Raw genomic sequence first — 25,571 nt, 5'->3', positions numbered from 1 at the left:
CCGGCTCTATCCCCGGCTCCATCCCCGGGCTATCCCCGGCTCCATCCCCGGCTCCATCCCCGGCTCTATCCCCGGCTCCATCCCCGGGCTATCCCCGGCTCCATCCCCGGCCCCATCCGCGGCTCTATCCCCGGCTCCATCCCCGGGCTATCCCCGGCTCCATCCCCGGCTCCATCCCCGGCTCCATCCCCGGGCTATCCCCGGCTCCATCCCCGGCTCCATCCCCGGCTCTATCCCCGGCTCCATCCCCGGGCTATCCCCGGCTCCATCCCCGGCCCCATCCCCGGCTCTATCCCCGACCCCATCCCCGGCCCCATCCCCGACCCCATCCCCGGCTCCATCCCCGGGCTGTCCCCGCCGCCGCTCCGTCCTTGCCTGGCTCCGGGCAGCGCGCCCCGGGGCCCCGCCGGCTGTTCCGAGGGTGGCAGCTGCCGGACCCACCGCGGCGTATAGAACATATATGAGCACAGAGAGGGATGTATACGAATTGGTGCTTAGGCTGAGCTCATAATGAGAAACGAGCCCGTTCCTGCTTGCCGAGGGAATATTTTCCGTGCAGGCACGCGATGCTCCTGCGCTGGCTGTGACAGACCCTGGCAGGGGCCGAAGCTGCCCGACCTCCCCGGAAGGAGGGACTGGCCCGGTCGTCCCTGGGCTCTGCACAGAGCTGCTCACCTGCAAGAACAGACCATGCCCAGGCCCTGCCGAGGCTCCCGTGGCAGCATGCTGGACCCCAAGGAGGGATGCTTTGCAGGTAGGTTTTGGTAGCTATTATCCTTTGCACGTCTCTTGTGTTCTGCCGGGCTTTTTGGGGGAAACGAGATAAACACAAAGAATGTGCCTGGTTGGTAACGGTGCTGTGTGTGATGCAAAACAAGAGCTTGGCTGGCTGTGCTTTCTAATTGCATTGTTTGTGCTAGTAATCTGTCATAAATCTCAATTCGTATTTTACTTGACAAAGGGACATTACCTAATGTGTGTATGTGGCCTCTGTATGAGTCTGACAGTGTTAACTCCCTTGCCATTTGAGCTTTCTGCAGCTTTCATAAATGCTGGGCCTGACAGTGGGTGGGAATAGCAATTGCATTCCTGGCCATACCTGGAAGCAGCACTCGTTTTCCTGGACATTCATGCCCTGATGTGCCCTGCACCTTGAGAGTGAAACTGTCCAGCTCTAGCTCCTGATTGATGCCTGACTACAGAAGTGGACAGCAAAAGCCCTTATTTAGTGAGGAGAACCATGAACTAAGAGAGATTTATTAGTATCATTAAAGTGGGGATGCATAATGTAAACAAATGCTAATATCAAGGACTTTTTGCAGATGATGCCACCAACCATTTTTCACCACAGGGGTTGATGAATGAACCAAAATTCCCAAGAGGACTTTCAAGGGCTAAGCCTCATGTTATGACTGACATATTTTAGAGAGGTCAGTCTGTTTTGTCAGTTGACCAGCCTTTCAGTTTGTGCTGAATATTGAGCACACACTCCAATTTACTCACTGGAATTTAAGGAGGTGTGAATATTGTTGGCTCATGACCTTATTACCCATATAGTTCAGTTTCTGCACAAAGCCCCTGAGGATTATTGCTGCACTACCTTGTAGGGATTTATGAAATTTAAATTTGGTACAGTGCCCTGAAAAGGGTAACACATTATATGCCTATGAATTTTATTGCCCTTGCTTTGGGCATTTTACTGGCTTTTACAATAGATTAAAAATTCTGAGCAGAGAGATGCTTCAGTGTTTCTAAAGTAACTTTTGGTTATGCTTTTTGGCACAGTCCTGCTGGTCTGGTGAGGCAGTTACTTCTGGTATTGTCTTACTGCTAGAATTTCACTCCAGTGATGTGACTCTCAGAAATATTTTCTTCACTCTAATGTCTGAAATAAAGCCAACTGGGTTGCATTTCTCTCAGAAATGGTGTTACAATATTGCTGAGATAGGGTAATTTTTATTGATATTTTAATGCCTGTTTATGTGATACCCATATAAACATCAGAACTGTGCTTTACAGAGGTGAGTGACTGTGACATGTGCTGTATTTATAAACACTTCCACAGGCTGTCAGCTGAGTTTCCATAGCTGAAGAGAAGTATTTTAAATTTTAAATCTCATCTCTCACATGGCACGCTATAAACCACAGTAGCAGCAAGAAGTATTCGATGGAATTTTTTGGATAGGAGAACCCTTTCCACCCTACTCCCTATCTGTGTTTAGAATGTGTAGCATTGAGAAGGGTGACTTCAGAGAGGATAAACATGTCTTAAAATATTCAGAGTCTGATTATGCACCACTGTGCCCACATGAAGAACTTTTGCTCTCATAACTGGTGTCACTGATGACAGGGAATTTATTTATATGGGTTATGAACTATTTGTATAACAAAGAGTGTGCAATATTGGAGTCCCAACAATGCAGTAAAGCTGTCCTAGGAAAAATTCCTTCAGAAGTTTTATTTTGCAATTGTCAATTAGATGATCTTTCTTCTTCCTGAGTGCAAAGAAAAAGAAAATTCCTTCTTTGATGGTGTACTCTCTGCTGATTGAGACAGGGAGGTGTGAAGTTATTTATTGTTCCCAAACTGTATTTACAGGATGCTGTCTGAACCCAAGATAAGCAATGTGCACTTCATAGTACAGGGTGTTTAAAGAGAGCACAGTGCTGTGTCCAGCAGGCTCTTCATGGGCCACTGAATTACAGTTGCTTCTGTAGCAAGTGAAGGCAGTGGCCAAAAAATCAGATGTATATTTAAGGTATCTAGAAATAAAATTCACAAAGATGGGTGGTTCCTTTTTTTTTTTTTTTCTTTTTTTTTTTTTCCCCAAACAGGTTTGAAGCACTTTATTTCAACTTATTTTAACAATACCTAAAATATTTTTTCAGCATGTCTTTGGACCAACTATTTAGAACAATTTATAATGAAAGTATTTGGAAAATCAGGATTCATGAGGAACTGTTGCAAATTTATTGAATCACTGACATCCAGAAGAAAAGACTCCATTAGCATATAGGTCTGGAACTATGATTAAGATACTGAACCTGCATGTTGCTGTATAGCAACATGCATCTCTGATACCTTCATGTATGGAAAACTCTTGTGATAAGCACTGGAGATTTGACCAGGTTAGAAGTTATTTTTATTTATGACCTTACTTTATTTTGTGCTGAGCAGGTGTGTGTGTGAATTCCATCAGGACACTCAGCTGCCCAGTGCTTCTGGGAACACACCTGTTACTCAGGGTCAGCAGTGGGAAATGTCATAAACACTTTCCTATACTTTAAGTTGCTCCATTTCATTGCTGGTTGCATGAAGTACTGTTCTAGGACACACCCATTTTGCCTCATGTCATCTGTTTTATTTTAAGTTTTGGCAGAGTAAGCCTGGCTTATGTAGCGAGGCCACTGAGGGACCCAAGATGTTGGCTGGCAGCATTGTGGCACTTTCTCTTGGCTGACTCTGTTTTACATTGCAAACTTCCGTGAGTATTTTTAAACCAGAAACAGTGGTTTCTATTGCAGGTTTAGGAAATCCCATTCTTGATTTCTTCTTGGCAGAAGCCGGAAGGTTTTTTCTTATTTTCCACCTCATTTTAGATGAAAATGGTCCATCACTGGAATAGTGACAGATGTCTTTTTGTATCAAAAGTCACAAACAATATATAGACATAAGCCCAAGCTTTGAGAGCAAAATATTTTGTTAACTGGTCTGGTTTCCTGTTTTTGCTATATGTCTTTTTCTTCTACCTGTTGCAGTTTTACTGTCTAAAGTATTAGCAGTTTTCTATGTTTTTGCAGCATTTTGAATAAAAATTGGTGATATTATTACATAGCTTAACTCTGGTGCTCCTTGAAGTCACTAATGTACAGATCATCATCTAGCATAGAGAAAAGAATTTCTTCTATTATTAATTTGAATTTCTTTTTATTAATTTTATTTATCAATGTAAATTTCTCGATCCATGTCTCCCACTTAAATGCTAGTCCATTTTTGCTTTCTTTTCCTTCATGTATGTTGCCACAAAATTTTGTCTTAGTGTTTTTTCAAGTAATAGCTTGTACATAGCACATACTCATTAGTGACAGAGTTAAAGTTTTTCCATGTGTTTTTCTTTTTCTCACTATTTTGGTGATATAAAATTGGTGATATAAAATTACTTCTGGGGTAGCAACCAAAGTGACATTAAACCTACTTTTCTTCTCAACATCCTCCCAAATTACATGTCCTCATTGAGCTAATACAGATGTGAAACAATAAAAATGGCATTCTTAGGTGAAATAATTTATTATTATTAACTTTGTTTAGAGTTCTGTGGGAACCAACAATCTAAGCTGCAACATCAAAATACAGCAGTGTCTCTGCTTCTGTTTTTGCAAATTACAGCTGTAACGTGCATAGCATCCAAAGCATGCTATCGCTTATCAGGGCACAGAAACTTGATAATTCAATGTCATAGTCTTATCATTTGATAGGATAAAATTAAAAACTGATTATAATTTTTCATGTAGTCTTTATGTGTTGTGCAGTGCTTACTAGGGTGTTGCAAAGGAAAGTTGGATGCAGCTAATTGTTTCATAAATCAGTGACATTTGCACATTATACAATTTTCAAGTATCATATTCTGTTTGAGATTTTTCTTTTCTGATTAAGAAGGAGGTTTCTGTTTGGTTTTGGTTTGTGCCTTTTTTTCCTTTTTATTTGTTTTATTTATTTAATGTGATGGTATGTTGACCCTGGCTGGATGCTAGGTGCCTACCAAAACCATTCTTTCACTTCCTTCCTCAGCTGTGGAAAGAAGATTATGGAGGGCTCGTGGGTGGGGATAAGGAGAGGGAGAGAACATTCAGCAATTACCATCACAGGCAAAAGAGACTTGACTTGGGGAAATCAATTCAGTTTAATACCAGTCAAATTAGAATTAGAGTATGGTAGTGAGAACTAAACCCAATTCTTAAAAAAAAAAAAACCTCTCCCACCCTCCACAGCACCCACTTCACTCCCCCCTTTCTCTGCCTCCTCTCACTGAGCAGAGCAGGGCCATGGGGAATGGGGATGATATCAGCTCCATCACACCTTGTGAAGGAGTCCTCACACTCTTCCCCTGGTCATTCCCACAGGAGAATGGAGTCCTCCATGAACTTCAACAACTTGAGTCCCTTCCACAGGCTGTTGTTTTCCATGATTCATCCACTGTGGGTCCCCAGTGGGGTCACAGGTCCTGCCAGCAAACCTGCTCCAGCATGGGCTTCTCTCCACAGGTCACAGGTCCTACCAGGAGGGCTCCCCATGGGCTCACAGCCTCCTTCAGGCACCCACCTGCTCTGCTGTGGGCTCCTCCAGGGGCTGCAGGTGATCTCTGCTCCCCCAGACCTCCCTGGGCTGTGGGGGCACAGCTCCTCACCAGGGGCTGCACCAGGGGCTGCAGGGGAATCTCTGCTCTGGCAGCTGGAGCAGCTCCTGCCCCTGCTCCTGCACTGACCTGCTGTCTGCAGAGCTGCTCCTCTCACACATTCTCACTCCTCTCTCACAGCTGCAATTGCCCTTGTTGCAGTACTTTGTTGCCCTTCTTTAATCCATTACCCCAGAAGTGCTATCCCTGCTCCTGGTGGGCTCAACCTTGCCTGGTCCATCTTCACTTGAAAAAAAGTGAAAGTTTTTGCTGTGGATATGAATTAAAGCATTTTCAGACTTCTGGCCTGTTTGGTAATGGTCAAGATGCAACACATTAATTTTTTTTTTAATTGAAAATGTAAATATTAACTGTTTCAACATCAGAAATAAAGAACTTTTAGTGAGATCATAATTCCTATCATACCTTCTGAAAGATTTGAGGGATTTTTTTGCATATCTTTGAGGGGAATAAAGAAACAGTACTATCACCACTTTTGGCATGATTTCAGGCATAGGACTGCCTGAAAACTAGAAGCAGGTATGTGCTTATATTCTCTCCACTGTGTCCTTAGCCCTCAAAGGTTAAGGATCATTTATCTGTGTTTAGGGCAGGATGGAACAATAGTAATAAAAACTCTGAAGTTTTAAAAATCATCAGTGTTCCCTTTATTTTTTAATGTATATATTTTGTGAAGTCTCAATAGCTTTAGAAAAGGTAATAGCAATGGAAGTGAAGAGTGGAATGTCACAGCAAAGGCAGAGGGACCCTTACATCTCATGGACAATGGTTACAAGCAAATCTGGTCAAAGCAATTTTACATTATTTCTTGTATGTTATTCTAACTAGTGCTCCTATGGCATCAGCCAGCATTTACTTTTCCCTTTGAAAAATGCTCTTTCAAATGGAATGCAGTCTTCATCCTGTAACCCGGGCACCTTCCATGTCAGGTAGCTCAGGTATGAGTACCTTTGGTAGTGCTTCTGTGCAGGACAGGAGGCTGGAGCCAGGACACCAGGTGAGATCTCAGACAAAGAAACTGGGTGTTTCTAATGCATCTTCCAGACAAGGGCCTATTTTGATCTTTGAATGCAGCAAATGTTAGGCAAACACATTCTGATTCAACAGCTTCAAGGGAACTGCAGCAAGGGAGAGAGAGCCCAGTCTGTGGTGATTATTCATGTGCAGACAGACAGGTTCTGTCTCTGTACTCTTGGCTGAGGCTGGTGGATTATTCCAGTCCTTGCAGACAGAGGCAGCACATTTGGCATTATTTTCTGGTAACTTTTCCAACAGCCTCTTTTATCCACAAGTGCCAAGCTGCTGAGGACTGGAGTGGCCCGGTCTGGGCCAGGCACTAGCCAGACTGTGTCTGTCCGTGTCCTGGTGGTGATGATGAGGGGGAATGGCTCCAGCCCACCCATTCCTGTTCTCTGTCTGGCCTTGGCTGCTATGCCTGTTCCTGGGACAGTCTGGCACTGCGTGGCTGGCTGCAGAGGGTGCAGAAGCACTTCTCTTTTCACCCAGCACAGCCAGAGGCAGACTTAGTGCAGGAAATGAAAGGGGGAAATGCAGAGGTGCTGACCAGTGTTAAAATTATCACTTCAACATGACAGTGGTAACTCCTTCATGGCCTTGAGTTACAGGCACAAGAAGTTCTGGGTGTCTTTTTCTGTGGAGATCAGCTGCAGATAGGTTGTGCTATAATATCTGAGAAGCTGAAAATGTAATGGAAATTTATGCTTAGTATACATATATATAGTTAACACAAATATATTTTAAACCCCTATTACAAACAGCCTGATTGAGGACTGAAGATCTTACTGATGAGCTTTGTGGAGTATACTTTGGGAATTACAAAGAGGTTTTCTTGATTTGAGTAGAAGCACTGTAGAACTGTGGAAACTATAAATAACTGTGGCAGCCTCAGCAACCTCTGACTAAATCTACAGGCAGCTCTTCGGCTCAAGAGCAGTCGGTGGGATATATTCTTTACTGCAATATTAAAATATGCTTATTTATCTTTGAAGGGTACCATTATGCTGTAGCTTCATGTTTTCCTGTTGGTAATTAAGTAGTTACGATTTTTTTCTTCAGGAACTTTTGGGTTTTAAAATACTATTGGAATCTTCTTGCTGTTTCAGATGTAGTGAGCTTTCTTAATTCCCTCAAGTCTCAAGTCTTATAGATCCAGGAAAAGTTAACTCTGGGACTGAAAGTCAATTCCTTTTTCACAGCACTTCAGTCTTTGCTAACTCCATTTTTTGGAATAGAAAATGTACCTTTAAAAATAGTGCAAGCTTCTGAGCTTGAGGATTACTGAGAAGAATATGAAGGTTTTTAGTTACTCTTCCCTTTTTGTATTTTTCTTTCATGTATAAGAATGCCAGTTTTGTTTGTTTGTTTATTTGTTTGTTTGTTTTTATGGGGACAGAAAAAAGCCTATTCTCTGCAAAAAAATCATATTTAGGTGAAATACTATTGTTCATGTGTGCCACTCCCCTCTAGTGAATAGAAGTGGAATTGCCTCTTGTCATGTCATGCCATGCCATTGACCTCCCTAGCTGCAACCAGATTATGGAATTTTTCTTCAACTTGCAATGACAGAGAGTTATCTTTCTTTCAGTGGAACAATGTGAACTTTTTTCTGCTTTTTCTATTGAGGAAGAAATAGACTTTCATTGCAAAACATGCTAAATTTGTTAAATCCTGTCCTTTGCACACACACAATGCCCAAGTAAATACAAAATTAACAACAGCAAAACTGTATTAGTTATTACTCCTCCGTCTGTATATTCCTGGGTTTGAGTAAAAGTTTCATACTCCTTGCCCCTGTTTATGTACATGAAGCATTTATTTCAACAATGTTTACTTTTTCCTTGATAGTGGAATACATTTTTGTGTAGTAATCTTAAATCCATGACGGGTTGATGTTTGTTTTATTGAACCTTTGAGTAATTTATACAAAGCTCAAGTTGCTTGGTCACAGATAGGTGTGCAATTCCAGATAAAAATATCTATCCACATATTTTCACTTGGATGTTTTTGTAGAAGAGGTAACAGAGGAAAAGAGTATTACAAAAATGTTGTGTATGTGATAAATATTCTGTCAAACGTCAGCTAACAAGGTACCAAGTGTGAGATTTCTCTGGCCAGAGACCAGTCAAATAGCTCAGCAGTCACCTTAGTCTGTACTCTCTACTTATCACCCATGGAGAGAAATACATGCATTTAGCTTTCTGTTTATCATCTAAAGTACACATCTAAAATATGCTCATAGTCAGAAGCTGATTGTTGCTATTTACTGCACATGACAGATGTATCAGGCAAGCATGTGATGAATCCTGTATGGGGTGGTCTTTAAAAAAAGATCTATTTGTGTCTGCTTTTTTGCTCATTAATTCTGCCCATAATTCATGTAATATAGGTGTCATTAATCAGTGATGGTGGTGGTGAAAACAGCTTTTTTTTTTACACTGACAACCAAATTTAATCCATTAGAGTTGCACAGGCTGTAAAGGTCACAAGCCTAACAAAGTAAACAGCCTGAAGTTGTATGAGGTGTAGAAGTAGTGAACCCTAAACAAACATAAAATATGATATAAGGCAAATGTATGCAGAACAATATTTCATAGAAAAAAGAGCACATTTACAAAGTATTTTAGTTATGCCCAAGAGATCAGGGGTGTGCTGAGACTAAAATTTGCTCTATAGACTCCATATGTTTATTTATCATACACACACATTAAAACTGACCCTAGACATCGACCTACCTGAAGCTTAAAGGGCAGAATATATGAATGTAGCTGAAAGGCCAAGTGTTACACATTCTCTTGTTTTCCTTCCTTTAGGGATATTTTACATCCTTGCTCTTTTCTGCTACCTGAAGATGCAGTTCACCCTTGTTCTTAAAGGATGGCGAGTGTTTTTTATAAAGGCTAAACGCAGGTTTTTTGGTGTCTTTTTTTGATTAAAGAAGTATTAAAAATATGAAGCCAAATCCCATAACATCTAGTTAGGTAAAACTCACACTCAGATTAGGAAATTCTAGCTTTTTTTTTTTTTTAATGCACTGTACTGTACATGACTGCTTCTCTATAGTTTCTTCCTGTGTAACAAAAGGATAAACTCCTGTTTGTTATTGCATAGCATTTTCAAAGTTTTGGTTGATAAATACCATTACAGAATTGTTATTAAAAATTTCCTCTTCTCTTTTCCAGAGAAACCAGTGCTTGCCCAGCCAACATTTGTTTTTGAAAAGAAGGACTGTTCTTTGAAGGTAAAAAGCTTAATTTTTTCCCTTTTTCATTATTGATATAAAATTGATGATAAAAATTGTTGAGAAATAGGATTTCTATAGACAATTATCCTAGCAGTAAGATTTTAGTCCTGGTTAACACTTGTAATGAATGGTCTGAAAATAGAACATGGAAGAATAGAAAACAGAAACAAAACTGAATGCATATATGCTGGACTGTTATACTTTATATCTCTGTCTATAAAATTACTTTTCTATTTTCCTTGACTTTCCATGCTTATTTTTTTTTCCAGCGACCTGCAGAAGACCCAGTTTGCAAAGCTGAAAATGGTAATGACCACCTCACTAAAGCAGCCTAATATAACTGGGTTATTCATAGGTCTGCCTGTTGCCTGTGGAAACAGTGTTTGGACTCTCTATGAGCAGGGCAAATCACAGTTACCAGACTTTGTGGGTTGTAGAGCCACCTACTCTGTCCTAATATATATGTCCCTGTCTTCCCTCAAGAGTTCTTCCATCTTACCTCTCATATTTACCAGAAAGACAAGCTCCAGAAGCCCTGAAAATTGGCCAAGTGTATTCTTCAGCTGTATGAACTCCAAACTGCCTTTTTCTATTTGCTTGGATAATGTTACTATGCAGCTCCTCATTCTTAATGTTTTCTGAGCCCACGGGCTATGAACTGATTCTAAGTGCTTGCTTTAGCTTCCCTGAACTTAGTAGAAATACAGAAGACTCCCCAGGGCTTTGTGACAAGTGTTGACTGAGATTCCAAAGCCCTTTTGCTCTTAGGTAACTGCCTTAAAGCTGTTCACCAAGCCCCTCCTAGAATTTATTTTGTTTAGCTTTCAATTCAATATCATAACATTGTGCTGATGCCTCCTGCCAATTACATTATATTTCTTTTCTCTAGATTTCATTAGTTGTTCCAGAAAACGTGCAAGATCATCATCTTTGACTTTCCAGAAGTCTGACTCTCAGTCTAACACTGGTATGACATTTATATCCAGTCATGTTTTAACTGGAGCTTTGTATTCTCATCTGGTAAAGAAAAAAAATAATTCCCCATCTAAGAAATGTTTCTGCACTGTAGGCATGCTGCAAGTCATGAAAATTTAAACATTGATACTTGCCGGTAATTTCAAAAAAATGTATTTGTAATAAAAAATACATTATTTTTTCATACCTAAATAATACTACATAAAGCAGTGGGAAATCTATAAATCTAGTATAGTTTTCTTGAATTGCTCACACAGTCAAGGGAGGACAAGGTCAGAAAAGGAATTATATCCTTGGCTTCTGGAAGAGATCAGTGTTCCCTGGGCAATGCTTTAAAATGTAAAGCAGTTTCCAGAAGGGCTCCTTCTGTCCAGCCAAGAGCTGACTGGGAAGGCCTTTAAGGACTGAGCAGTTTCCATGGGAAATGAACACGAATCACCGAGCCTACTGTGCAGGAGGACTTATTGTTTTTTACAATCTTTATTTAACATATAGATGATACCAGAAAGGTGCTTCTGATTTCAGGCATTAATATATGTACAGTGCATTTTTAAAAAATCACATCTGAATGTACCTAAGAGGACTTAAGATAAGCTGAGTTTGGTTTACTCTGAAAGTTAAACTGGGATAGATATGCTAGAAATTTTAGGGTGTGTCAATACCAAAAAATAAAGGAGAGTGCAGGAGGAAGTTGGAGTGCTTTCCTTCTTGATTGCACACACTGTTTAAGTGATATGTCCCTGTCTGGCTCTGTTTTGAACCTCTCCACCTGGCAGCCTCCAGGACAGAGCTGTCACAGAGAGGATTAGCTGTGTGCCTGAGCCAGGCTGTGCTGCTCAGCCTCAGAGACCTCCTGGGATCAGCAGCATAGACATAATCTAACAGTCTGCTTCAGAAGGATGGTAGGTAGCAGTTAATAATTCATTCTGCTGTCAATGAAAGCATGACATCTGCCTGGATAACCCTAAAACTGGTCTTTTTTATTCTCCAAACAAGCGATAATTTCAGTCTCTTATTCTTTTAGATACAGCTCTCACACAGAAAAGAGGGAGATCATTTTCATTTAACATCCTTCCTACTTTCCCTCCCTCTCAGACAGGTAAATAAAAAATAGATATTTATGTAGAAAAGCAAGTATTAGCTAAAATAAAGATGTGTGTAGAAACGCCTTTTCTGCAAGTCAGAGCTGAAATGTTTTGGACTACTCTGGTATCCAGGAGGGAGAAAGGAGTGTTTTATAAGGAGGACTGGCAGTTCAACAGAAGAAGAAGGTTCTTTTTTGTAGCTGGGAAATCCTTTGGGACAGGGTGCAATCTTTGAATAATTTAAAATCATGCATTTACAAAGCATGATATAAATTACACTTAAAAAACCAAAATGAAATTACATGAATACATTAATAGTTTGCTTGTAATATAACAATGATAGTTCCTACAGGACTATTTCCCCTAGGAGTCTGGGAACCAGGGACCCAGGGAATATCCTCACTCTTAGCACTAACAGGAATGATGGAGTAGTTTCAAATCCCAGCCTACATCTCTGGCCAGAGACAGGTTGACAGACACTGGAATAGAGGATTTCTAAACAATGTTAAGAGTTCACAGTATTTCAGTAGCAGCAAAAGACACTCTTGCAATGAAAAAATGGTGATGGTATGTAGTGTATCAGTTGTGCCATTTAGAGGACATGGTACATGGCATCCCACCCTTAAGGGGAAGGCAGCACCCAAGATTTGTAGGTGGTCATGGTGGAAAGGAATGATACAAGTCAGAGGTTCTGCAAAACCTTAAAAGGTTTTACTGGTGAAAAACACACTTGGCATAAAAACTGGTATAAGTCCTGATCTCCTATTATAAGCACATGGAAGTAGGTTTTAGATGAGGGGGTAAGGTGAAAGGGAAGAGAGAGAATTAAAGAGGATTAAAAAGGAGAAGAGAGAAAGCGAGAAAGAGAAAAAGAACTCACCAGTCCAGGTTCCAGCATCAGCATTGGTCTGGCTGAAGGCATGTCCAGGGTCCTGGGGCACACACCTGGGCTTCATGGGGGTACCTTTAGATAGAAGAGTTTCCCCACCCTGGAGAAGAGTTTCTCTCTTTTTATGCAAATCAGGCCTCATGTGCAGTTTTTTCTTTCTGGAAATGGGTCAAAGGGGATGCCCCTACAGTCCATGCCTACTTCTTGGCCTCACTCCTGTTGTGCTTTGTGCTTATGTTTCTCATGGAAAAGTGCTGCCCTACCTCTGTATGGCCCCTTCTCCAGCTGCATCCTGCACTTTCACACAGGGAGTTACTGCCAGAAGTCCTTGGTTGGCTCCACAGCTATGTGGGTATCAGTGTACAGGTACACCCTAGCCCTCCTAGCCTTGTACAACACGGATGTGCCATCACCTTCTCACTGGTGTTTGACATCTTTATTAAAACAGTGAAAGTATCAATAGCGCACTGCCATCATTCTAGGAAGTTATGAATGCCTTTAGAGCCACAGGGCAGACTACTTTCATTTATTTATTCCTATGTATTTGGGCGTCACTTAATCATCTTAAAAATGCCTAAAACTTGACTACATAGCATTGGCATTTCAATGTTTCTGCAAAAGAGGAACGCGTAGTTTTAAAAGATGAAGAAAGATTTTGCATTTAAAATATTCATTAATATCCAAAAGACTGTGACATAGCCAGAAAACCTCTGCTGCTTTCTGGTGCCAAAGTCTGCCCACCTGTAAAAACTGAGACAGTAGCAATTATCTTGGGGATCTTTTTCAGATGGATATGTTGGAATATTGCTCAGGTACTACCAAAACAGGGAGGGGTTACAAAAATATTAATTAATGGGTAAAATTTGGGTTTACTCACTATTCTGTTTTAAATTCTTTTTCTGTAGTAAAGAATAACATATTCATGACCTCAACTCTTCTTCAAAGAAATCCTGACATCATCAAAAGCACAAGAGAAGGTAACTGTCATTGTAATATTTATTCACTGTAGTTCCACAAAAAATCCTTTAGAGATAGGGAAGACAAAAAAAGAACAGCTCTTTTCCATACTGAATGATAGGCTAGGTGTCTTTACACAGTTCATGACTTACTTGTTTGACAGTGTAAATTTCCTATGAACTCTGATCTGAGCATATGCTCTGACTACTTATTTCCTGAGTGGACTGAATATAACATTCCATAGTGAAACTTCACATTTCTAACTGAATACCTCTGCTCCTGGAGAAGGTAATGAAGAAACCTCTTGGCATCTGAAGATGCAAAATTAAATCTGAAATGGCAGAAGACATATCTAAAACAGCAATAAATATAAGTAGGAAGATATACTTAAATATATAAATACAAATATATTTTAAGCAGAAATAATAATGTTTATGTACATTACTTTTTTATCCTGATAACACATTGGTTTCACTTCAGAGTTGTGTATTTTAGAAACCATTACAATTTTTCAGAATATGAAGCAAGTAAACAACAGTAAATGTTACTTTAAAATGGTTTGTAACTTTCAATTTAGAGGCAAGACATATAGGCATGAATTAGATGTGAAGAAAAAGTATATGTTTAAATATTTTGTCTTTGTATTTTGCAAGGATCCTTGTCACCAAGTCAATTGTGGAATGTCATTAGACCTGCCACTTTACAGCCCCCACAAGCCCTGACCTGTCCTGAAATTCCTGTAGTATCTCTAGTGACTAAGAAAGAAGCATGTGTTCAGGTAAAAAGAAAAATAATTTTACTGGAGCTCAAATTAAGGAAAAAAACCAACCAAACAAAAACATCCAAAACAACCAAAACCAAACACCAAACAAACCAGTGGTGTTTTAAAGCAATTAAAAACCACTGTGTGATTTTCAAGCAAGTTCCAATGAAAGTTTCAGTGGAATTGATATATCACTGACATGATGTGAAATGTTAAACTCCTGCTGTCTTGGAAAAATCATCTCTTCTCTGCAGGCTCTCTTACCTTTCTGATATCAGGGTTCTGTGGGAAAATCAGCTTTGGGTGTTTTGGATTTTGTTTATTTAGAAAGTGAGATTTTAGTATTTTAATTGAGGGCACTCGCTTAGAACACAGCTGGAGGAAGCTCTGCCAACTTCCGCATCTATTATCTGTATGTGTATCTATCTGTCTATCTATATACCTTAGTGACTCTGGATTCTAGATCTGTTAAGAGCAGAAAATATACTAGCTCTGGTTAATCCATTTGATTTTATCATTCCTAGCTATCTGAAGACAGCTCTTCTTCATCAGCTGAGAATTCAGTAAATTCCAAAGCAGCAGTGGGGTCATCTACTACCATGAGTCTTTCCAGCTCTCAAAAAACACAGTAAGATTTTTTTTTTGTTACATTTCTACATCATTGTCACTTGGCTGATGGCATTCCCTTTCATCACCTGTGTGTAATGCGGTACTAATCCCATTCTCTCTGCACCCATGCATGGTTCAGTGGTGTTTGTGTGTGGTGTCAAGATTTGTGTCTACAGACATAAGCTTCATATGCCATAAGAAATGGACTCCTAACTGCAATTAATCTCTCTAAACCAGCAACCAAGCTGGAAACTATTTTGGTTTGCCATCTCTCTTCTGACTGCATGTCTGCTACATCTCATAGAAAAGGGGCAGGGAAACTCAGGAAATTTAATTCTTTTGAGGAATTGCCAATATATATCAGTGTATTGGACACAAGAGGCATAAAGGAAAAAATACAGGATTGATTTGGAAGACCACGTGAATGCTGCAATTGATGTCTACTTTCACTCACAAAGCAGAATTTCTGGCACTAAAAGCTCTCTGTGGTGACTGTGATAGGCTAGCATGTTTGTGCAGCACAGACTTCAGAACTTCTGTGAGGAGGCTGACGTCCTTGGACTGGGATGTTTCCCCGTCCCCTTGACACTGTATGTGATGGAAAGAGACTCATTCTTGGAGATTAAACAGATTCTGACTAAAAGCTTGTAAAGCTTGCGTCATAAGTGACAGGAATACAATGCTGGGAAAACAGTGGCTTCTGGTCATGTCTTCGACTTCACACAGGGCTTTGCTTGGGTAACAGAAAGAGTTCAAGACCAGCAGAAAGAAAAAATCATACTGGTGCAAAATTAGGCTATTACCTCTCTAGGCACTGACTCATGAGAACCCTAGGTCTGTGGTTGTCTTGTGGTATTAATACTGCTTGCTGATGTCGATGAGGGTTATTTACCTGGAAGTTGTGAGCATCAAGAATACTCCTAGTATCACTTCTGATAAGAGAAAGGCATTTCAAAGTCGCTAGGGCCACAGATAATGGATTGCCTAATTGCCCCTCCTACCCAAGAAGGGCAGAAAATATGTTAATTGCAAGGAGTCTGTGCCTGTCTTTTACAGGGCTAGATGGACCACAGATAAAGATTGGGATGCACAGTGCCAGGGTTCTGAGGAGGCAAGGGATTTTTAGATGCACAAACAACTTAGATTCTTAATCCTTATCAACAAAAATTATATAATTAGAGGACAGATGCTCACTGTGATTTTGGAAGAACCAACCTTTTCTATTACATTTAATGTTGTTGTGATGGCCTCCGAGGACAACATGTAGCCACACAGCATACTGGGTTTTTAGCAGAATCTGAATGATGGTAAGGCATATATTAGAAAAGCTGAATCATTTGCTATATGTATACTTTATTTACCTTCTGTCAGCTGTACATTAAAGATTGGCTAGCGACTTTCTCCTGTGAAGTAGAGAAACGAAGCATAGTGATTCAGTGCCAAAAAAGTTAATTTAAAGGTACTTAACAGTATTTCTTTCTCTTGTCTTTTTTTTTCCACAACACCCTGCTTTGTGTGTTTGTGCCTTATGAATTCTGTATATCACAATACTAGCTCTATTGCAATCATGGTAAATGTTGGTTCCTTTGATAGTTGAAAACTAATTTAAATCAACCAAGTGCTTACTGTTCTTGTGAGATTGCAGGAGGGTGTAAATGTCATTCTTCTGATCAATATTAAGTGACTGATGCTGTAAAATACTTAGGTTAAATCTTTCTGGCATAGCTGTTTTCTCATCAATAATAAACAAAAGACTTCATTAAACTGTGTGTACATGCTGAACAGTAAGTGAACATTGCAGCCAGACCTCCTCATTGCCAAGAAAACAACTTTTTAGGTTTGCTTTTGATTTTCAATCAAGGCATAACTGTTGATATTTATTTATAAAATAAAATGCAGAGAGATGCAACAGCAGGGACTCCTTTGCCTGCAGACATCTTTCTCGCTTTTGCTCCTCTTCCACTTCTTCATCTCCCCATTATATGATTCGGTGGAGAGATGAGTGAAAATACCTTGTTATCTCTCTGCAGTAGCTGCAGCTGTCCATGTAACCATTAATTTTCATTTCCTGGACTGACTATAATAATGAACTGAAAAGGAAGAAGTTCCAGATTCTTGATTCTGATTAAAAGAATTCTGATTAAAAGCTTGTGTCATAAGTGGCAGAAATACAACAGTGGGAAAACACGGGCTTGCAGTCATGACAAGTCAACTTTGCATAAGGATTTGCTTGGAAAGGGTTAGAGGCCAGCACTGGAATTGGTGGCTACTCAAGATTTTTATGGATACTCTGAGAAGGCCAGTACCTGAATCTATTCCCTTCTCATAATCCCATGCAACTACCTTACCCATGTTTCTCCTCCTATTGTTTCTTGTTAGTGATAATTCCCTGATATCAGTGACTCAGTTTTGTATCTCTGTGATAATGCCATCCCTGGGGCAAGAACACTTGGCTTCCCTGACAGTGCATCCCTGGCAAGAACACTTTGTTCTTGCCATGCAGCAACATAAGGCTGTTGAGATTTTAATAACATTTTAAGGCTGGCACCTCCAGTTAACTTTCCCTTATAAGAAAGATCTTACACTGATTAATTTTTCTTACATGTCTGAATATACTTTAAAACAATTTGCCACATTTTTTTCTTACAAATGAGCCTCTAATTATTGGTGCTTTAGCTCTTTTGGGGTGCTGTCCTTACGCTGCTATTGGAACAGCCTAGAAGTAGCAGTTGAAATGTCAGTATGTAAATTGGTTACATTCCAGTGAACTTTGTGAGGGGTGTGTTTAAAGATAAAAAGCTCATTAACACAGATTCCCTGTTCATGGCCCAAAATATGCATAGAAGCGTTCAAGGCTGAAAAGACAAGCATTTTCTGATTTCTCTGTTTTGCTCCTAGTCTTAGCAACCCAACAAGCATGAGAATGCTAAAGAATATTTTTCTCATTAAGTGTAAGGTTGAGAGAGGTGGTACTTGGTAAGCTGTTCATCCTTGAAGAGCTTCATCCTTCAAGTACCCTGTGGTTGTGAACAGAGAAACTGTTTTAGAGGCAATCATCAAAGTTCTGCCAACAAAACCAGCTAATTAACAGGAATATTCCTCTACATGACATATGTTATGTTAAGCCCTCCCAAGGGTGATAAATGCTGAAATAAGTGGTGCTGAAGTATGCAGCTTGTGACACAGTATCAGGTTGCCTTCCTGCCAAGTCATCAGTCTGGAACAGAAAGTGCAAAGAACTTGCATGGTTTTGCCTATGCCAGCAAGACATGCAGGATTTAAGCTCTACAGAAAGCATAAACAACCTTTAACCCTTTCTAAAAAGAGAAAAAAACTTCCACACAAAGGAGTTTTTAAGGACTTGTCTAGTGACTTTTACAAAAAAAAATGAACCCTGTTAATTTAAAGTGACTATGTAATTAGCATGTCAAATCACAATTCTACTTGTATAGAATATCCTTTAATGTAATCTCTAAAATATAGTTGGTCAATAGCAAAGAATTTCAATTATTGAGTTCTTTTCAAATTTTAAGTATATATTTGGAACAGGTAATTGAAATATGCAAGCACTTTTATCTCCTGTTTCACTTATACCTCATCTAAAGCCATCTGCTATCATAGCTGTAAATTTTTCAGTATTTGTGTGTGTTTATGTAAATACATTGCCTTCCTGCCCTTCCAAGATGTAAGGAGGATGACCCAGGAGTGCCTGCAAGGCACTGGGGCTGTACATTATTGTGCAGAGTACTGGAGCTGCACCAACTTGAAAGGACAGCTGCTAATTTTCGGTAATCCTTTGGAGGAGCAGAAGGAAACAGGGAAACAAAAGTAACTAATTTAAAATTTCTGGAGTAAGACACTTCCCTGAGGAGAGGTGGCATGCCCTTTTGCTGCTTGTTCTTTTGTCTTAAGGAATATCTATCCTCCATAATCTTAATGAAATACAGGGTTATACTCTGTTCCTTTTGTGAAATATTCCATAGATAATATTCTCAGATTCTCTTAAAGAATTTGCCTGATTACTTACATGATTACTTTCTTGTTCTTCTTTAATGTTAGGCGTGGCAAATCTTTAAAGTACTTTAAATAGTTCTAAATTACATTCTCATGTTATTTTGTTCCCACAGAAGTCAGTTGCTCAAAGAAAGAAGTGTACAAAACAGCAGCAATTCTGATTTTGTGTTTGGGGAAAACATGGTTGAAAGAGTTTTGGTCAGATCTGCACATGCTGGCAGACTTGTTATCAAGGTCAGTGCACTTAAGAGTATAACTACTTTTTCAGATATTGATTCTTTTTAGGTCCTCCTTCTTTTAAAGATGTGAGTAAATATGGTTTCAATGTCTCTTGAGGAGAAAGTATCTACAAAATGTGCTGCTGGAGGAGTAGGAACCTCCCTACAGGGATTCTTTAATTACTAATGCGTACCAATAGGCACTTCTGGTTTGCTCTTTTCTTGACTTGAAAAAGAGTTTTTTATCTATTGCATGTAAGGTGGAACACCCACAATATAAGATAAAAGAATGTGGTTCCTGCTGCTCTAACAACACACCCTAACTGTAAAGAGATTGGATACCTGAAGGGAGCCTGCAAGAAGGCTGAAGAGAGACTGGTGAAATGGCTTCAAACTGGAGGAAAGTACAGTAATTTCATGAATACAAGCCGCACCAATTTGACTAAGATTTTGCTCCTAAACCGGAAATGCGGCTAATAATCAGGAGCGGCTAATACAACCTCAGAAGTGCCTGCCAGAGTGCTGAGCCGAGCAGCTGCAAAGTCGGCATTTTGCGATTGTTACAAATCGCTACTCTGTTGCACCGTGGGTGGAGCCTGGCTGCCTGTAGGCAGCACGGGGGGCGGGGAGAGAGGCGGGAGAGCTCTCTTTCCTCCTCTGCCACAGCCCAGGGGAGAGACGGGGGAAGCCCGCGCCGCCATTGCCGCGGCCCGGGGAGGGGGGTGGAAGCGCGCGCTGCCATTGCTGCGGCCCAGGGAGGGGGGGGGAAGCCCGCGCCGCCATTGATGCGGCTCGGGGAGCAGACGGGAGCCCCGCGCTGCCATTGCTGCAGCCCAGGGAGGGAGGGGGAAGCGCGCGCCGCCATTGCTGTGGCCCGGGGAGGGGGGGGAAGCCCGCGCCGCCATTGCTGCGGCTCGGGGAGCCGACGGAAGCCCCGCGCAGCCATTGCCGCGGCTCGGGGAGCCGACGGGGTGCTTTGTCCCCGCCCGCCGCCGCCGCGGCAGGAGCGGGGAAACTCCGTCCCTGCCCGCCGCCGGCGCCACGGGCGCGGGAAAGCTCCGTCCCCGCCCGCCGCCGCTGCCGTAGGAGCAGGGGAAGCTCCGTCCCTGCCTGCCACCGCGGGGCAGCGCCGACCCGGGGTGACCGAGCCCAGTGGCAGCGGCGGCCGGCCCCGAGCTGCAGCACCGTGCTGGCCCACCTGGCCCCGTCAGCAGCCCCTAGCGGGCCGAGCCTGCACAGCCTTAGCTCAGCCAGTAAACCCCGCCCTCCTGCGGTTCTGTTACTAATTGCACGCGGGTCCTCGCTGCGAACGACAAAGCGGCTTATATTCGGGTGCGGCTTATCTATGGACAAAAACCGAAATATTTGCCAACACCCAGAGATGCGGCTTATAGTCAGTGCGGCTTGTATTCGTGAATTTACTGTAGGTTTAGGTTCTATATTAGGAAGAAATTCTTCTCTTTGAGGATGGTGAGAACACAGGAAAAGATTGGTAGAAATGCTGTGGATGCCCCATCCCTGGAGGTCATCCAGGGTGACCCTCCAAGGCCAAGCTGGAAGGGGCTCTGAGCAACCTGGTCTAATGAAAAGTGTCCCTTCCCATGGCAGAGAGGTTGGAACCAGATGATCTTTAAGGTCTCTTTCAACCCAAACCATTCTGTGATTCTGTGAGGGAATATGTATGAGGGAGAAATAAATACGAGGGAAAAACTAGACACTCACCCTAGAGAGTGTCTGTGCATGCTAAAGCATATTGTGCATGCTTGTAAGGCAGCTTAAGTCCTCAAGGACTCTAGGACAAAAATGGGGTTCCCAAGCTGAGGACTGCACCATTGAAAATTGAAGTAGGATGAAAACTATATGCTCATCTGCCAGGTAAACCAATATTTATTTATAAGGTATGAGTTGAGCCACTGAGCACTGTCAGGAGCCACAAGCATTTATTTATGCCTAAGAAAATTTACCTGCCAAGCTGAAGGTGATAGAAATTTTTAAGTCTGCTGAGGTTTTGTGTTTAAGTCTGCTGAGTTTTAAACTGCTCTTCTGGGAACTAGGGGGTAGAACTGAAACCAGATGTTAAGGTTTGTTAATATCTAAGTTCTTCAGTGGATTTAAATACTAGTCCAGGATCCATACAAAGAGCTCATTCTTTTTGGAAAAAGAATGATGTACTGCTTCTTTGATAATAATATTTCTTCTTCTAGAGACTGAAATTGTATCATCATCTGGGCTACTTTTTACAGTGAAGATATTAAAATTGCTAATCTTCAGCCTAGCAAGCATTAAATGATTCAATGTTCTGTTTGATATAAAGTAATGTAGCCATTTTTTAAAACAGGAATTCTTATTTCCCCTGTGGTTTTTTAGAGTCCTGAGAGGCATCCCAAATTGTGTAATGAAGCTGATTTACACAAAGGAGAAATAACATCCAGGTCCACAGAATCTTCTCATGTCGGGCCACAAACAAGTAAGCACACTCAGCAAACAGGCAAAATTAGGTTTATTATTATGTTTTCCTGTATTTTAGAGGATATAGAATGAGTGGTAATTTTCATCTATTCTCAAGCTATCCAGTCATGAGTATGCTTATAGTATGTGCCAAAATCTATATTCAGAAAGCAGTTATTGTTTGGTTTATGACATGTAAACTGGACTAACTTCAGAAAGCATGATCTGAATTACTCAAGAAAATATTACAGAATATTATTATTTAGTACAGATTATTATTTACTGTTTGAAAAAAACCTGCAGCAACCTATATGAAAGCCTTATGAACCACATTGTTGAATTACAATTTTACGGTGTCTTCTGCTTGCATTTTTCAAATTCTCATATAAATTACTTCGTTATTTTAAATCATAATTGTGGGACTGAAAGTTCTACATGGACAAATTTCAAGGCTTGTTTGTGACTCTGGTGTGAGATTTTCTACTAAGCAAGTCTACTAAACCTAGGCTGTGAGAGAGTCCATAACAGGCTCCTGTTGTGAACGTTCTTGACAAATTTTACACTCCGCTTTACTAACAGATCTATTAGATTCTGTGATTTGTGTAAGCATTCTTACAAGTGAAAAATTATAAAAATAAGGTTTTCAGAACCGTGTATAGATTATGGAAAGATACAGAGCTTTGTACCGATGTTGTTCCTTTCAAGTCTTGTCCTTGTTCTTGTTAAATATTCATTGTATATGTATTATTATTCTGAATACTGGGATATGTATACTTGACATAACAATGTATCAGAGGAGTTTAATTTGGAAAATCAGCTCCTAAATATTCAGGCCTTGCTTCTGCTTGTTCCTGTTTGTCCCTCGGGACAAACCTCTGCCATTATAAACAGCCCTGTTCAATTCTGTATGAGAATTTTTAGTGAGGTACTTTGTATTCCTGTCTTTTCCTTTTATGTTTGTTCCTTTGGCCAAAAACGTATTAATAACACTAAACAATGTCAGATACAACAGGTATTATGAGGTCACATCCTGTGTGCTAGTTTTGTTATCCTAAAAATATTCCCAAAATATTCTCTGTACAGAAATAATTTTTTTTTTTCCCCTTCAGAAAGAGCTTTGTTGAGGAATGCAACACTAATTGAATCAGCAGCCGCTTGTATTTCCAAGCCAGTGGAGAAAATCCTGTTAGATAAAGTTGAAGTTATAACTGGAGAAGAAGCAGAACACAATGTATTGCAGGTCTGTATTCATAAACCTTAATGGTGAGTAGTTCTGTTGTTGAAAAGAACATCTAGATTTATTGCAGATGCAGCAATCTGAAAATAACTTCAAGTTATATTTTAAATTTTTGCCTTTTTTAAGCTATGCCTCAGCTAAACAATTTTTCTGTAAGTTGGCCCTTTTTTTTTCGTATTATGTTTGTTCATTTTGTTGTCCCTTTCAGTAAGTTGACTACTTCTGTGGTATTTTGTAAGCATCTGCACAGTATACTAGCTGTAACTAAAACCTTAGAACTGGAAGTGATTCGAGTAAAGATAGGGTTTATGAAAAAAACTTTTTGGGAAAAAAAAGAAATGTGTTGTTAAAGTAATTTGTTTTATAGTTCAGCTAAAATAGCAATTATCTTTCCAACCTGGCAGGGAATAACTTGCTATTCTTAGTCTTCAAAATATTATTTTCTCAGAAAATAGCAATTACAATTTTTAAAATCTCAACATTATTTTATCTTTGATTAATTCTTCTGTCTTGGTAGAACACAAAAGTTTTACTGTCTTTGGAGCAGTACTCTTCTAGTAGCAGTACTGGTATACTAGGCTGCACAACATTCGTAATGAGTGATGAGGAAATAAGGTTGTACAACTTTTTCAACAAATTTAGCTGTGCTAGTGGAAGAGTTAATGAAGATGAAATAATTGAAAAGGTAAACTGGGATTCAAACTTTATGTTTTCTATGATGAGAAACGAGTTTAGCACAGATCTAGGAGCCCTTTCATTTCAAGTAATAATGTTGATATATATATCTATATATCTACCTTTGTAGACATGCATATGGATGTATTAAAAGCCGTATCAAAAGTTTCACCATTAAGTTTTAGAGCAAATAAAAATAGCATTGGCTGGAAGTTTTCATCATGAATTTCTCTTTCAGATTAACTGCAAGCTCTTTGTGTTTAATAAGCTTTCTTTAACCTGGACTGAAAGAGGCAGAGGATCCCTGAGGCTTAATGACACTTCTAGCAATAAGCATGGAATGTTGCAGTCAAGGCTAAGTACGAATTATATAATGAAATACCCCATACAGAAAACACCAAATAACTTGTATTACTGTTGGCCAGAGTTTATTTCAGAACATTTAAATCTGAGAAGATCGTTACATTTAAGTCAAGTTGCTGAGAATCTTTTTACCTGATAAAGTTCTCTGTGTTACAGACTGAGGAACTGAGTTCTCATATATTGTTAGGTTCTGTGTACTTCAGCTCAGTCACCAGTCTAAAAGTTTGCTCTTTGTTCTGCTTTTTCAGTAGCACTGTTTCAAGACTTTTTTGGAGTGTTGTTCCTACTGTGCTGTCACTTTTTTTTTTACTGTATTGCACAGTTTCGGCAATTTCAGTTTTCAGATGATTTCCTTTGTGTACCAGACATACTGCAAGAAACTAATATATTGGAACATTAAAAAAAAAACTCACTATATCAGGGTTTTAGACCAAATAAAAAAGGATAACTGTTGAAAATATTAGTTGCAGGCAAGTGCTGAAGAAAACAGCCGCCGTATATCTTATCATATTACCCTTATTTTAGTTATGCGAAATCAAGGTAGTTTGAGACTGATTCTCAACACCCAACTCTGGGAACAAATGGTTGTGAAAAAAGCAAACAGAAAGAGCCTGTGCTTCACTGCAACAGATCAAGAGGACCATTCTGTTCAAGTATTTCTAACTCAGGTGAGTAGGAGACAACAGCTCCCCCCAAAACCCCACTTCATCTAGAACTCAGAAGGGTTGCTGAAGGTTAATTTTAGCAAATGACCTTCATGCTCTGTCAGACTATGCTCAGCTCAGATGTTACATGGCTTTTATTATAGAATGTGTTAGAATGATTATTTCAAAAAAACAGGTGTGATGAGATGATCTGGCCTTAAGACAGACATTTCCAGGCTCTGGCTCACATACCACCAATGAAATGGATATCATTCCAGTAATATGCAGAAATGGCTCTTTTGTAAAGGAAGCAATACACTGACAATTTCTTCACAGGAAGTTACAATTTACAGTCTACAATTGTAAATCAGTCTGGTAACTTTCTGCCATGGTTCTCAACACAGCACTTGGAACAAATCCATCCTCATTTTCTCAGTTGAGAAGAACAGAGTTTCAATATTGCCTTGTGTAAAACAATAGTCATGGGAACCATCATTTTCTGTAGCAAGGGCTAAATTGAATATGGAAATGTGCTGGACTTATTAGCAAATAAATAGCACTTATGTCCCAAGTTGGAAAATGAGAGCATACACATGGTTTTAAGGATGTTTACAGTTTGCCCAGAAGATCTTTCTTGGAAGGATTCAGCTTTCTGGGAAAGAAAAATAAATCATCATTTCCAGGAAGTGACATACATAATATATAAGCAAAGCACCAATCACTGTATATGCAAGTACTGTAAGTCTGTCGCTTCCTAACAGGGATTTACTTAACTACGGCTGTACTGGACTGCTGGTCCACATGTGAGAATTATAAATGCTCTGATTTCCAAGTGTGCTGCACTGTTTTCATAGAGTGTGTAATTTACATTCTGTAAATTTGCGTTGGTACTACTGGGCAGTAAAAATAGACATGTATGAGGAAATCACGATATAGGAGAGCTGTATGGGTGTGGGAAGGGTTGCAGGAAGCTGCTTCCACAGTGGCTGAAGAGGCTGGTATCCATCCCCACAGCATCCA

The 25,571-nt window shown here is 40.2% G+C and overlaps 1 protein-coding gene across 2 annotated transcripts in view; it reads left to right on the top strand.

The window, feature by feature from the left end:
• The first annotated feature begins 314 nt into the window (after window positions 1-314).
• Window positions 315-25,571, top strand: part of RANBP3L (RAN binding protein 3 like) — a 31,790-nt gene continuing 6,533 nt past the window's right edge. Inside the window, exons 1-13 of one of the 2 annotated variants that reach the window (XM_033085965.2) lie at window positions 315-754; window positions 9,613-9,671; window positions 9,944-9,980; window positions 10,564-10,641; window positions 11,674-11,748; window positions 13,529-13,600; window positions 14,234-14,358; window positions 14,868-14,971; window positions 19,080-19,200; window positions 21,552-21,651; window positions 22,742-22,872; window positions 23,783-23,903; window positions 24,433-24,575. In XM_033085965.2, the coding sequence (XP_032941856.1) occupies window positions 511-754; window positions 9,613-9,671; window positions 9,944-9,980; window positions 10,564-10,641; window positions 11,674-11,748; window positions 13,529-13,600; window positions 14,234-14,358; window positions 14,868-14,971; window positions 19,080-19,200; window positions 21,552-21,651; window positions 22,742-22,872; window positions 23,783-23,903; window positions 24,433-24,575 (1,410 nt within the window). In that variant the 5' untranslated portion in view covers window positions 315-510. The remainder of the gene's footprint in view (window positions 755-9,612; window positions 9,672-9,943; window positions 9,981-10,563; window positions 10,642-11,673; window positions 11,749-13,528; window positions 13,601-14,233; window positions 14,359-14,867; window positions 14,972-19,079; window positions 19,201-21,551; window positions 21,652-22,741; window positions 22,873-23,782; window positions 23,904-24,432; window positions 24,576-25,571) is intronic. The other variant, XM_033085966.2, reaches the window with a different exon arrangement.

Source organism: Catharus ustulatus, chromosome Z, assembly GCF_009819885.2.
Source record: "Catharus ustulatus isolate bCatUst1 chromosome Z, bCatUst1.pri.v2, whole genome shotgun sequence".
Classification (NCBI taxonomy): Eukaryota; Metazoa; Chordata; class Aves; order Passeriformes; family Turdidae; genus Catharus; species Catharus ustulatus.
Note: the sequence above shows the minus strand (reverse complement) of the source record. Positions and strands in the feature narration are given on the sequence as shown.